The following is a 15,063-nucleotide window of genomic DNA, read 5'->3' on the forward strand; positions in this document are numbered from 1 at the left end:
ATTATCCTTAATCGGGAACAGGCCCTTCCTCATATACTCATGGGGGTGAAATTTTCAAGTCACAGAAAGCCAAAAGATCACATCCTATCAAGTTAATTTTTAAGTGTTCTATAACTAAATTTCAAACCTGAGAAGATCCTGGAACGTGTTGTTCTGAGCTTCTGTCATGGGAACTAGCTTCATGTTGAAATTGTCGTAGGAGAGACTGTCTGGACTCCACGTTCCCCAACTTTGTATTCACTTACACTTGGATGTGTGACGCTCACTGCTGATCTTCACTTCCAGGAAACTGTGCGCAGAGGTGTCTGTCCAGAGTTCATGAGATAACTCCAAGATAAACAAGTGACCTGGAAAAACAGGAACTCAAAAAAACCCAGGCTGTTTTACTTCCTAAAAACAGTGTGAGGTGGGATGAAAACTGGGTGTGGCGGCACACGTCTTTAATTCCAGCACTCAGGAGGCAGAGGCAGGTGGATCTCTGGGCGGTTCAGGCCAGCCTGGTTTACAGAGTGATGTCTAGAACAGCCAGTGTTCCAGAAAGAGATTCTATCACCAAACAAAAGAAAAAAAATAGAAAGAAAAAAGAAAGAAAGAAGAGAAAGAAGGTTTGAGAGAAGAGAAAGAAACTCAAAATCCATTAGCCTGAAGAACCTGGCCTTTCTCCTGGGATAAGAACTGAGTACAGGAAAGTCGCTGCATTGTGATAGCCTCCATCAGAGAAACTAATCTCCAGGACTGAGAACCGAGGGCCCTGACCAGATTGGAGGTGGGTGGTGAAAAACGAGGCAGGTTCCCAGGACCCCTTCCTCCCTCACATGTTCTAGAACCTTGAGACTCGGGTCTCCTTTCTTGTAGGCCCACGGATGCAGAACTGGTGTGCTGATTTGAGGGATCGTTGAGGGGGGGGGAGACAGATGCTGAGACCAGGAGAGCTTTGGAATGTACTGCGAGTTCGTTGTTTCCGACAGGGAGATACTCTTTGTAAGAGCATTCCAGGTTTGCTCACATCCTAGCCATGGGACAAAAGCCTCCATCCCTGAGCTTTGGGACTCTCAAGAGGCACAGTGCCAGTACCTTGGACGATCTCTTTAATTTGCATTGAGTGTTGCTTATACTCAGCATTTGTTTTTTAAACAGAGTCTTACTATGTAGCTCAGACTGTTAGCTCAGACTTGCTATATTGCCCAGACTAGCCTCAAACTCTTAATCCTTCCGCAGATCTGGGATTACCTATTCATTTTAGTATTTACAATAGTAAATTATGGTCTATGTTTTGATTTCTGGAACAAGGTCCCGTGTAGCACAGACTGGCCTCCATCTGTTTACATACCTAAGGATTATCACGAACTCCTGAGCCTTCTCTGTCTACCTCTCAAGTGCTGGAATTACAGGTACATGCTGCCATGCCCAGGTATAGTCTCACAAAAGGATCTTGTGACTGTGACTTATGGAAGAATAAAAGAGAGATGAGAGAAGCAATGTTTAGACTTAATATTTGGGGCTGGAGAGGTGGTTCAGAGGTTAAGAGCACTGGTTGCTCTTCCAGAGGTCCTGAGTTCAATTCCCAGCAACCACATGGTGGCTCACAGCCATCTGTAATGAGATCTGGTGCTCTCTTCTGGCCTGCAGGCATACATGCAGGTGGAACACTATGTACATAATAAGTAAATAAAAAAGAAAATAAATAGACTTAATATTTGGTTTTATTAAAAGTAATTTTACTGGTCTCAAATCTCTCTCTCTCTCTCTCTCTCTCTCTCTCTCTCTCTCTCTCTCTCTCTCACTCACACACACACACACACACGCACAAAAAAAAAACCCTGAGTAATTCATATGAGTCAAATTCGTGACTTTTCTCCAGTAACTTTAAGACAGTCCATTATCACGTACCCTTATCAATCTGTTCTTTCTCTGGTCTGCGCACTCTTTGCTGCAGAGCCAAGCAGCCAGTAAATATTTGTTGAATGAGTAAATGTACAAATGTATCCCAGTCATTTGTATTTTTAGCAGGAACACGTCAGCCCAGTCCAGAGAACAGGTTGTTAAGGGAAAAAAAGTGGGGGTGGGGAGACAAATGCAGGTCATACGTGCTATAATATAGTATAGTATAGTACAGTACAGCACAGTATGGTATAGTACAGTACAGTATAGTATGGTACAGTACGGCACAGCACAGTACAGTACAGTACAGTACAGTATAGTACAGTACAGTATAGTACAGTACAGTGTAGTATAGTATAGTATAGTGTAGTATAGTATAGTGTAGTGTAGTATAGTACAGTATAGTACAGTATAGTATAGTATAGTACAGTACCGTGCTGGTAGTCAAAGGAAAACAAGTTCATAGCCGGCCTGGGGTACAGAGTGAGAAACTGTCTCAAGAAACAAACTTTCTATACCTTGGCATTGGGGTGGGGGTCTCTGCATCCTTCCTGCCCTGCCATTGGGTGATGTCTGAGTCATTGGGGTGGGATCTCTGCAGCCTTCCTGCCCTGCCATTGGGTGATGTCTGAGTCATTGGGGTGGGATCTCTGCAGCCTTCCTGCCTTGCCATTGGGTAATGTCTGATTCATTGGGGTGGGGGTCTCTGCAGCCTTCCTGCCCTGCCATTGGGTGATATCTGATTCACTGGGGTGGGGGTCTCTGCAGTCTTCCTGCCCTGCCATTGCGTGATATCTGATTCATTGGGGTAGGGTCTCTGCAGCCTTCCTGCCCTGCCATTGGGTGATATCTGATTCACTGGGGTGGGGGGTCTCTGCAGTCTTCCTGCCCTGCCATTGGGTGATATCTGATTCATTGGGGTGGGGGTCTCTGCAGCCTTCCTGCCCTGCCATTGGGTGATATCTGATTCATTGGGGTGGGATCTCTACAGCTTTGCTGCCCTGCCATTGGGTGAAGTCTGAGAGTTGGTGCCATGCACACTAACTTTTCTTCATGGTAACAATAGTCACTGTCTATACCAGTTACTAACCAAGCAATTCAAATCTGTCCATATCCATTTCTGTGGAAAGAATCTATATCTTGCCTGGGTATATGTAGAAACTTTGTTCCTCTGAATTAGGCCATTCTCTGCCATCAACAGCATAACTTCAGACCCGGAGAAGCAGCTTATTCTGGTTCACAGTTCTGAGTCCAAGGTAGAGAAGCCACATCGCATGGCGGCCTCTCACTGGCAGTCCTGGGATAGCATAGAAGAGGCAAGGAGTGTGACTACATGTGTGCATGCATGTGTGTGAGTGTACGTGTATGTGCGTGGCGTGTGTGCCCATCTCTCCCTCTTCTTACAGAGTCACCATTACTCATCCATAGGACTTTCATCCTTGTCCACCTCATCCTGGCGACACATTCGTCATATCCAAACCATAGCAATTCTCTTCGTTGTGGAAGAATTAGCTTCGAGGAAAGCAGTATATGTTCTTCCTTCTCATCTTGTGTTCTTTGCTGGGTGTTCTGTTTATTTCTTAGATAGAAGAGGAGCTGAGGAGGAGCATACAGATTGACTTCTTGAGTGTTAATAGTGTGAGTGGGTGGGGGTGTTAATACTGCCTGATGTGAGCCATAGAAGTGTCATCTGTGTTAAGACCAAGCTGCTTACCTTGAACAGAAACCTGACTAACTTATCTGCAGCTGTTATGAGGCTTGCAGGGTATGTACCAGGGAGAGACAGTGGTCCCCTGTGAGTACGCATAAAGGTGTGTTTAACTCGTGATGAACCTTGAGGGGAAGTCCCGTTCTGGGTGCAGTGCTGACTCACACATGCAATAGTGCATGAGTTCCTCTAATGCTGAATTAAATTGTATCCGATAAGGTATTATTACTTAATACAGCAAAACCCAGGCATATTATCTTTACCTTCAAAATCAGTTGTCTATCGTCGGCCTCACCAAAGGGAAGCCTGTACATTTTGTATTTAAGAGCCAGGTGTGTTGGTGCACACTTTAAATCCCAGCACTTGGGAGGCCGAGGCAGGTAGATCTCTGTGATGCTAGCTTGGTCAGTGAGCCCCAGGACATCCAGGGCTACATAGAGAGATCCTGTCTCTCAAAAAAAATATTGTTGTAGTTTAATTTAGAGTGTTTATAAATCTGAAATATTTTTTAAAAAATGTTTTTATCTAGGACTATCTAAACAAGAAAAATGGTAAAGAAAATTAGACTTCCCAATTGTCCCATCGTCATGGTGAAATATTTCTGCTGTGACTAATTTCGAGTCACCAATGGACAACAGGAGGTTCACAAGAATTCTTCAGTATGGGATTTAAACCTGGACTCTGGTTAACTAGTGAGCATTGGCTTCAGCAAACACCCCATAATAATTTGTTTTTAGTCACAGAGACTGCATGGGTCTGCTCTAGGTCCTCTGCATACATGCTGTGGTTGAGGAGGTTTTGTGAGACAACAAAACAGCAGTTCAGGGGGGCTCTGACTCTTTAGCCTGCTCTTGGGACCCATTCCTCCTACTGGGCTGCCTTGTTCAGCCTTGATGTGAGGGTTTGAGTCTAGTCTTATTGTAATGTGTTATATCATATCTGTTGCTATCACTGGGAGGCCTGCTCATTTCTGAAGGGAAACGGAGCAGCAGTGGACCTGGTGGAGAGGAGAGGTGGGGGCTGGGAAGAGCGGAGGGAGGAGAGGCTGCAGTTGGGATGTATTATATGAGAGAAGAGTAAATAAAAAAAAAATAAAAAGAAAAATATAGCTAATTAAATGATAAAAAAATCTTCCTTCATTATCTTACTATGCTAACACAAATGACCTTGTGGAAATTCAAGTTTCTACTGCTGAATATGGACTGTGGCACACAGTATAGCATACATGCTGTGCTTGCATGTTCGAGAGCATGGAAACCTCTCATGTGCTCACATGTGATAGCGTGGAAACCATATAGAAGTGCTCTCACGGGCTGGAGAGGGGACAGTGCTTGCATTTTTTCAATTTGCAATTTCTCCCCCTTTCCCAAACCACTTGTTGAGCGCCCTGGGCTAGGTATGCCGTGGGTCTTCAGGTTTTCTGGAATTCAGTGTCCTGTGTGTCTGAGGTGATCGCTCTGTCTTCTCTGTGAGATTCATGCTGCCTGACTGTGTCTCCTGCGTACTCTTACTCTCTCGCATTCTTTTCCGAAACTCGGCTCTTCTCATTTATTTAGCGGCTACATGTAGTAAGTGTTTTCAAATACAGTTGGTGTTTGGCCTAGCAGTAGCCTCTGTGTTCACTTGTTGGGCCAATGAGCTTCTTAACTCAATGAAGAAGAAACCTGATGCTCATGGCCCATGGGTGTCATTAAATTTCTGCCACTTCTTGAGCCCTGATGGAATACAGAGGAGAAGATGTATTTGTTCTCTTAGATCTGTGAACCCCACCACTTGGTTACTTTGTGTGTGAGCTTGTGTGCATGTACATGTGTGTAAATGCAGCTGTGCATATCTCATGGAGGGCATAGGAAAGTCATGGGACAGCCTCAGGTGTCAATATTCAGTTCCCACCTGGTTTGAGAGTTTCTGTCTCTTTGTTATTTCCTACCGTGAATAGAGGCTGAGATTTCAGAGACTGTACATCTTCACATTCCATGTTGCTGAGAGCATTAGGATCACACACACACACACACACACACACACACACACACACACACACTACTGTGTCCTGGCTTTTATGTGGATTCTGGGGATCAGAATTCAGCTTTAATGACAAGTGCCCACCAAACTATCCTGTGAACCGACATTTGAGGCCAATCTTGCTTCTCCTTTTCCTGAATGTCAGTGTGATTGATGTTCGGTGTGTCTGACCCTCCAGAGCCAGACTGATTTGAGCAAGTTTGTAAGCCACTTTGTTCAGTCTTTGCAAGTTAGCTTCATTTCCATCTCAATGCAACACTTTTCCACAGTCAGTTTCTGGCCCCCTAGCGCATGGCAGTTGATAGTTTGTTTGTGTGACAACCCCTAGGACTGGCCAATAATGGCAAGAGGTGTGTGTTCATGTGAATGGGTAGGCAGAAAAGTAGAACACTTGGAGATCAAGTGAGAACATCCTGGAAGAATCACGAATGTTTTGCCTCATTCATCTACCCACTCTTCTGTCCACATGTATCTTACTGCTTTTATTTGCTAGAGGTGGGAAGGGCATATTATTTCAGGGAATGGACTTTAGTTCCTCCCTTCACCAACACTAATTCCTCTGTGTGAATGTTCTCCAGTGTCGTATTGATCCTTCTGGGAAGTGAGAACCAAGTGTTTTGGGGTGAGGGATCTTCTGGGTGACATGAAGTGTTAGTCGAGGAAAGTGGATCCCTTGCTGAGGCCGAGCCCAGGCTTTGACTTGCTCATTGCAGGGGAGACATCTCTGGACCTGGTTGGTTCCTCATAACTTGTCTATCTGTTATCAGTGTCTGAGTGCTCAATGTGTATACGTGGCTTATCTTTAAAGCTTTTGGGGGTGGTACTGCATCACACGAATAGAGGCAATAGAAATAATGTCCTTTATTCTTTCTTCTGATTGAAGCTGCTTTTGCTGAAGAGCACTGACTTCTCACTCAGGCCCACAGGGGAACTAAATGTAGGGGAAAGAAAATCCTGCATCTCATGCTTCACCTCTGCAGGTTGGCATGCCAGTGATGTAGGAGTCCCTACATATGCTGTGAGAATGTTTTATTACCATTGGTTAATAAAGAAGCTGCTTTGACCTATGGCAGGGCAGAATAGAGGTAGGCAGGAAAACTAAACTGAATTCAGGGAGAAAGAAGGTGAAGTCAGGCTACCGAACCTTACCGGTAAGCCACAACTTTGTGATACATAGATTAATAGAAATGGGTTAATGTAAGATATAAGAACCAGGAATGTGCCCAAACTGTTAATCAAACAGTGTTGTAATTAATGTAGTTTCTGTGTGATTATTCAGGTCTGGGCACCCAGGAAAGCAATGCACAGTCTCCTTTTACATGCCAGTCACTCGGGGGAGTGCCTGCCTAACCTGTCCTGTCCACTGTTATAAACCTGTGATCTTGATTTTAAGAAAACTTAAACTTCAGAGGACTGACAACCTGCCAGATGAGGTCAAGGCTGTCCCCTGGAGCAGAAAGAATCATCTCCTGAGAACTCTTGTCTTCTCAGACAACAAGGACTCCTTTTCTCTTCTCCCTTATCCGTAAGTCCTTCCTTCTTTGTGCTGTTTTGCAGAATCTGAACTAAGACAGTGACCAAGGAGACCACACATTAAATGGATTACTTAACTGCTTGTTCCTCTTGCTCCTCCCTCAATTCTTTCTCCATTTAACCCCAAAGCTCCTGAGAATGCCCTGTAAATAGACTTGGGGATCTCTGAACCCCTTCATCTCTCTTGCCTTCCCCGTTCATCACTGTTACTTGTGTCTTTAGTCGGCAGACCAGGATGAGTGGCCAAATCTTGCTTGTTGGTGCCACTGGAACCCAGGCTTTTATCTTGAAAACTCTGGTTACACATTCATTCTTTGGACTCAGGAGGTCCACTGTCCATCCCCCCTAGAGATGTTGGATATCTGGTGTCCCTGCATCCACTGTTTGTACGTGGTCAGTTACAATGATTCTGTCCTGCTCCTGACTTCCTATCTTACAGATGAACTCAGTGTTCAAAATCGTCCACTTCCTCCCTTCAGTACCTCATTCTCCTGAGCTGATTGGATGGCTTTCTTGTAGCCTATAGACTGCTAGCACCTGCAAGGTGTTTTGACATTAATAAAAAATTTAGACTAGAGATTTCATGATCAGCAACTCATTTCCTGTTTTTCATACATCTGCGTGAAAACTCCTTTTATCCTCCTAGTCACAGCTGTGTGTGCACACCCTGCTGACTGGAAACGCTCTAGTTTTTGATGTAATTTACTTAATTTCCAGATTTGACTTCTAAAGATATTCTGGAACCTGGTAAATTACCCAAGAAAACTAAAGACTTGAGTGGAAGTCATGATGGAGGGCATTTACTTTGAGAGGCTATACGTGTGTGTGTGTGTGTGTGTGTGTGCGTGTGCGTGCATGTGTGCTTGTGTGCATGCATGCACTAGGAATCTAACTCAGAGCCTTGCACATGCTAGGTGTCAGGTCCAAAAGAAACTCAAAACAAATGGCTAACTGTAATGGACGCAGGCTTCTAGGCTCACTCAACACCTGAGCACTCAACTCTTCTCACCCACCCCCTACCCTAAACCTCTCCAGCCCATAGGGAGCCAACCCTAACCCTCCCCCAGCTTCTGATTCCTATATAACCCTGCCATTTATGCCCTGTGCCCCTTGGTCCTCTCTTTTCTCTTTCCTTTGGTTTTCTCTCTGTCTCCTTTTCTCTTCATCTCTCACTCTCCCCCTTTTCTCCTCTTTTTGTCCTTGCCCCCCACCCCTGCCACGGTCCAGTTCAGTCTGCTGGTCATTCTCAGACTACTACTTTCTTGCTCTCTACTCTTCCAGATACTCTGGTTATTCTCTCTCCATATCTACAATTAAAAATGTCACCTCGGTTCCACCTTGGAGCTGTAATGTCCTCATCAGGCAAACCTTCTACCACAAAGCTACACAGAAAGTTTGTTGGCAGTCTTCATCTACCAGTATTGATTATTTCCATGTTAATATCTGGAAAATATGCAATTCTAATTTAACTGCTTGACTTTAAATGTTGTTTTTTTCCTTGGATGTGCTAAGAGACTAGGTTTCTATATGCAAGAGTTATCATACACCTTTTAAAATTTTGTTTGCTCAGGTATTATATTTCATGCTAAGGTCAAATATGATTCTTTCTTAGTTACTTCATTCCAACCATGTCTCCAAGGGGTTGTTGTCGAGGATTCCAGGGGATTGTTTTCAAGACCACTTTCCAAGTGCCAGGAAGCATTTGCTGGAGGACAAGCACGGGCTAATTTAAAAGACTAGCGGTCAAAGCAACATTAATGACTATGTTTGTCTTCCCTCTGTTACTTACAGGGCTTTTCTAAAAAAATCACACGAGTGTCAAGCTGTGTTTTGGTCGAGTTAAAAAAATAAATAATCTGGAGTTGCAGAAATCTATTTACACTGGCTTTCTTCCAAGAAGACGAGAACAATGGAATTACGTATTCACTAGCAGAAGTGACACCAGTGTTAAGCCAGGTGATTTCCACAGGGAACTAAGAAATATGGAGAAAAATAACCATGACTTCCCATAGCCCTGATGGTTAAACACAAGGTTCCAGGTTTCTGTGTACTTCCTGCCCATAGTGACAGTAGCTTTACCTTGCCTGTGCAGACAGACAGACTGCATACAAGTCAAGAAGGACTTACTGTACTATGAGATGAGAATGAGTTTCTGGACCAGCAAAGTGATAGTTTGGGCATTCTGTGCGGGCATTGGGGCAAAAGAAATCTACTTAGTAAGCCTGGCTAGGTCATTTATTAGCTATGTAATGGGGAGAAAGTTTCTTAACTTGTCTTTCTGCCTCACACTGTCTGTAAGAGGGAGAGGGGAACAACTGGGCCAATCATAGATCTTGACAGAGGAAGTCAAATGAAACAATCTGTTTATACACGGAAACAAACGACACATGCCTTTAATACACAGGCCTTTGACAACCATTTAAGATGCAAACTGTAGTTCTCAGGCTCTAGTTTTGTCACTTAAAGAGCAGCCAATGACCAACTTGTGCCATGGACCTCGTGGCAGAGGGGCAGCTGCTCTATTTGAAGAGGTGGCAGTAACAGCACCCACATCTTTATAGCTAACAAAAATTCCCATGCCAAATTGAACAAAAGGCCCAATACTGGAAAATTCTTCGTGTGTGTGCCTAAGTCAACCCAGATGTTACGTGATAGTGGCTTTATCCGTAGATGAATACATTTAAAATTTTGTTTGTTATCATCTACTCAATCAGGGGTTCTCTCCATCTCTCCGTTTCGGTTAGTGTGGCCATTGTTATGATCATTTATTAACATTTTAATTCCCTCTTTCCTGTAGATACGAAGAGGCTCAACTTCTGCACTTCTCCCCCACTTGAGGTTAGTCACATTCACACAGTTTGATTTGGCAACGGAAACGTGAGAGGAAATGGTGATTCACAGCTCATTTCCTCAGCTTTGATCACCACGGAAACCGTGTCGAGATGGAATCTATACCAGCCAACTCTGCCAATGGGTAAGGGGCCCTCTATTGTGGCTGAGGAACAAAATGCCTTGACCAACGAGACTTTGGGGATGTTTATTATTGAAGCAGAAGCTGGCCTATCCTGACTAGTCTAGGTAGAATAGAGAAAGGCATTTTTCTAGTGGGTGAAAATGGATTCTAAAGTAGTCTGGTAAAACACTGAACAAGTTAACAGTCTGATGCTTACAAACAGGTAGGCTTCAAAGACAAAAGCCTTCCACAAACAAAATGTCAGGAAAAGAAAACCCTTTGGAAGCTATGTCTTAAAGGTTCCTTGACCCCTCTGGCTCCTACAATCCCTCCTCCTTCTCTTTAGCAGGAGTCCCTGAGCTCAGCCCAATGTTCAGTTGTGGGTCTGTGTTGGGAGCTGTGAACCCAGATCCTGAATTTCTTGTAATCAACTTGTTTTCCCCTGATCTGAGTGCCTACAGCTGCTCTGAGCACGAGACCCTTAGGAGTCCCTGATGGCAGGAGAGTGGTTTCTGGTGGGTTTGGCTGGGGCGTGGCTATCAGTTAACGATCCATATATAAGCTGCCCCTGAACACAATAAGGGGGGCATTCTTGGGGCATTCTGGCATCAAGGATGACCTGTGTCTCTGTCTCTGTGTCTTTGTGTGTTTCAGTCTCCAGCCCCTTGCCCGGTTCATGAACTGTATGGTGGCGCATAGAGTGCAGAAGCGCGTGGTGTCAGGTCTGCACCTGTTTCCACCAGTTATTGTATGAAGGCTCTCTGGTGACAATTGGGGTGGTCACCAAGTATAGCAGAATATCATTCGGCATCATTACATAAACACTTTGTGCTCTCCAATTGCATTTGGTTCTATCCTAGGTCTCTGGGCCATCCAGCCTCTGGGTCCTGTGCTCCAAGCAGTTCCAGGGGTGGACTCACTCTGGTGGCATGGGTCTCAGGCTGGATCAGTCATTGGTCGGCTACTCCTACAATCTCTGTGCCACCCTTACCCCAGCACATCCCACAGACAGGACAGACTAGGTCAAAGGTTGTGTGGCTGGGTTGGCGTCCCTCTCTACTGGAAGTCTTGCCTGCTCACAGGTGATGGCCAGTTCAAGCTATGCATCCACCATGGCTAAGAGTCTTAGCTGGGGTCATCCTTGTGGATGCCTGGGCATTTCCCTAGCACCAGGTTTCCACCTCGACCCTGAAATGCTCCCCCTTTCCAGTCATCTCTTTCAGTTTTCTCTGCCTCCATCCATCCCCCTGAACCTGATCCCTCATGTTCCCATCCTCACCTGCCCCCAGTGCACCCATGAAATCTCTTCGATTTCACTTTCCCAGGGAACGCCATGTATCCCCGCTGAGGCCTGCACCTTTCTGAACAGAAACAGAGGAGGAGTAGATGGGGGAAGGGAGCGGCAGGGGTGGGGATGGGTGGAGGGGAAAGGGAGGAGAGGGGGAAAACCATGGTTGGGATGTAAAATAAATAAATATAATTAAAAGAAAAGGTTCCTCTGTAAGATAGGGCATTTGCTTTCCCTCAGCTTCTGCTCAGTACAGGAGGTTGAGCCATCTGCTTTCTCTTTCATAGCCTCAAGCACAACCATCAGGGACTGGACGTGTTCGCCCTCATCACTTCTAACCACTCCTGCCCCTGACAACACCCTCTTTACATCCTTACTCCCTAGGGTGGGGAGGCAGAGTGTGAGAGTCTACCTTGTGTCTTGTAATAGCCCGCGAGAAGAAGGCTCCATATCATAACAGCAGCATCTTTTCTCACGAGAGAATAACCCTAATATAAAGTAGCAAATGTTACATGTAATGCGGTTCCAAACTCTGCAGACTTTGCAATAACGTGGAGTGACTGTCACCTCAGCTGACTTTGGGCAAGGCCTCCAGCTACACCACCTTAGTGAAAGAGGTAGTTGTTTAGGGGGAAGCTCTGCCTCAGCTCCCTTCCTCCCTCTCCTAACTCCGCCCCTCAGAAAGCCTGCCAAAGGGCAACTCCTCCTCCTGAGATGCTCAAGACCACACCTCCAGGGTATTTAAGGCCTGGGTCCTGGACTTGCCCTGTGATTTCTTCTCCTCCCATTTCTGAGAGTCACCTGGGAGCGCCCTGTTTTGCTTTGCTCTGTTTATTAAACCTGATGTTATTAATTTTGCTTGATTTCGCTGATTGCATTGGCAGAGGGACCCCAAAACCAGGAATTTTCAAAATACTTAACAGTAGTCTTCAGAACTTTGCTAAGCCTCAACTTTGGGAAGGCCTAGAAGGCATAAAAAAAGCATTGTTTTAAAACAGAAAAGAGTTCTTAACATGCACAATATTTGAGGAACGGTGGGAAATTCAGTCAGGCCAGGAAGCACACCCTGCTAGCTCCCATGACCCTTCTTATTATTGGGGCATCAGATGTGGCTGAAAACAACAGAAGGTGGAAATAATTAAATAACAGAGACAAAACACATACGCTGTCAAGTGACCTGGGTCTTAGCCAAGAGCTGACAATCTCAGAAAATATTTTGCAGAAGATTGTGCATTTCGTAGCCCTACCCTGTGACTACGATAGGAAATTAGTCCTGGATTTTAATTAAGCTTTCTCAGGCCGAGGCAAGACGGAAATAAATGTGGAGAGCAAGCCTAGGGTTTACTTTTCTCAAACGTTTTTTTTTTTTTATTCAGCAAAGCATACACTTAAAAAATACATAAAATCATCTAACAAGCAAAAACAAAAACAAAACAAAAAAAACCCCAAACCCCAAAACACCCCAGAAAAAAACCAGCAAACATGCCATACACATGAATGAAACATACTGAATCTTCCTGCCAGTGATGTATTTTGTTTCTGAATTGCAGGGCTCACAGGAACTCATAGACTTGGTGTGTGCGCACCAGAAGATTTTAAGTGCACATTTAGGAAGGATGTTTATTTGAAATAAGGAATCTTGAATTATAAAACTGTGAATGGCTTGTAGAACAACACAGCTAACTAAATTAAGACTTTGCTCATATAAACTAGAGTAATCTCACCCGCAGAAGTTGAAAAATATAGATCTTCTAGATTTCCACAGGGCGCCACCCCAGTCAGTTTTCATCGTGGGTGGCACTGGCAGATGGCTTGCTCTCTTCACCTGGTGGGCCGTGACCCCGCTGACTTGGAATCGCTGGAAGTACTCGGTTTGTTCTCAGGGGTTCTCCAGACAGAACTGGGTTGGAGAAGGGTCAGGGGATAGAATGAAAGATACTGAAGATTTGCTTCTCCCAGAGGCTCCTACGGGATGGCGCAGGAGAACCCTGCGCTTTCTCAAGGAGCAGAAGCACATTCTAAGAAGCCTGTGCTGGTGGGAGCTGGACTAAGGAGAAAACCTGTGTGTTCATATTTAACCAGGCCTACTACACATCAGGGATTTGAAAAATGCACAAACACAGGATTGCGACAGCTCGGATTCCACGTGATCTGGCTGTGCGTGCCTGGCAGGGCACTTGGCGCTGGAGCAGTTCAGCACGCTGCTCTGAACGAGCCTGGAGACATTAGCTCTGATGCAAACCTCCAAAGGCTCTCAGGTTTCTTTTAGAAAGAGTTCAGCTTGTTCGATTTTTTTTTCTGTGTTCAGCAAAACTGATTAGAGATCTTTGTCGCCCTGAATTTAACTGAGAAGGCCTCTCTGGCTTCACCAGGCTACATTCGAGGTCAAGGAGCTGACTGAAAGCGAGTGCTGCCTGGGGCTTCTCTCGGACACCACTCAGAATCCTCTCTTGGCACTAATCAGTAAGGGCAGAGGATCAGCCTGTCACGGAGGGATCCCGGCTCTCTACCTCTACCTCTCTGACTTTGGACAAATGGCTCCAGCTCTGAGTTGACATCACTATGAAAAGGTGACATTGTACCACGACCCCATAGTTCACTGTCTTGACTCAGAGTCCTAGAACTCTTGGTTGGCCCCGTTCAGACTCTAGCCTAGGGAACAGAGGGCGCCTTGCCTACTCACTCTGTGTAAATAAATATGCCAGTGTCTTAGGCATGTAAGTATGTTGTCTCATTTAATCCTCTGACGGTCTCATCAGGATCGCGTTGTTATTGCAGCTACAGAGGGGAAAGGTTTAGGAACTTGTCTGGAATTGGTAGGGCAGTTCTAAAGTGATCTAACTCACAGTTGAATGTGGAGGCGTTGTGAGTGTGTATGTGTGTGTGTTAAACAGGGTAGGATTGTGTACAAAGAAGAAACTAAGTTGACTTGTTTCACGAGGCAGCTAATTCTCTGTATGCGTGTGCGCAGCTATGTAGCACAGGCTGGCCTCACGCTCTGTCGCCTTGCTTCGGCCTTTTGAGCACTACCACTGCAGGCATGAGGCACTATGCGTGCTCCCTGTTGCGCTAGGTGCTACCGTAGTGATGCTGGGGAGTCCTTTCCGGATTTAGTTTTCATGCCTGTCTAATGGGAGTAGTGATAAAACCCGCCTCCTAATATGGATGTAAGGATATATAAATTCATGATTTCTGGGTGTTAGATCACTATAATAAGCATATCAGGTGATATTTAGGCTCATCCAGTTTGAAGATTTCTGGTCTAAGAGAGTATGCTTTATATTACAAGAGTTTTAGATAAAATAGCGTGACTATAAATTAATAAAGCTGACTAAAGAAACTAAGCATGTTGGAACAGACTGGTTGGTAAATCTACATCTGGGAGGCTGAAGTAGGAGGACTGAGAATTTAAGGCCACATTGGGTTATACAGTGAGACCGTGCCTCAAACAAAGCAGAACCAAGCCCCAACAAACCAAGCACTTCCTTTCTTCTTAGCAATGTTTGCTCTGCAAGTAAATAGTTTCCAGGTCTCACCCAGCAAAGAACTCAGTCACATTCGGACCCCCTCCCTTCCTGAGCCTTGTCTCATGTAGCAGAGACTTGGCTCCAGATTCCATCATGAGACACCCAAGACTAGACTTGGACTGCCAATCTTCCTGAGAAGCTGGCATTGAAG

The 15,063-nt window shown here is 45.1% G+C and overlaps 1 protein-coding gene and 1 long non-coding RNA gene across 3 annotated transcripts in view; one reads left to right on the forward strand and one right to left on the reverse strand.

The window, feature by feature from the left end:
* Positions 1 to 412: 412 nt before the first annotated feature.
* LOC121455893 lies at positions 413 to 10,936 on the forward strand. Its single transcript, XR_005975552.1, has 4 exons — positions 413 to 766; positions 8,936 to 9,100; positions 9,942 to 10,118; positions 10,752 to 10,936. It is a non-coding gene; the product is annotated as an uncharacterized LOC121455893 (long non-coding RNA).
* Positions 10,937 to 12,757: 1,821 nt separating this feature from the next.
* Ankrd55 (ankyrin repeat domain 55) overlaps positions 12,758 to 15,063 on the reverse strand; it is an 82,932-nt gene continuing 80,626 nt past the window's right edge. For both annotated transcript variants that reach the window (XM_041663188.1, XM_041663187.1), the window contains one exon: positions 12,758 to 13,285. In XM_041663188.1, the coding sequence (XP_041519122.1) occupies positions 13,164 to 13,285 (122 nt within the window). In that variant the 3' untranslated portion in view covers positions 12,758 to 13,163. The remainder of the gene's footprint in view (positions 13,286 to 15,063) is intronic.

Source organism: Microtus oregoni, unplaced genomic scaffold (assembly GCF_018167655.1).
Source record: "Microtus oregoni isolate MIOR12 unplaced genomic scaffold, Mior012 000014F_ref0000157, whole genome shotgun sequence".
Taxonomy (NCBI): Eukaryota; Metazoa; Chordata; class Mammalia; order Rodentia; family Cricetidae; genus Microtus; species Microtus oregoni.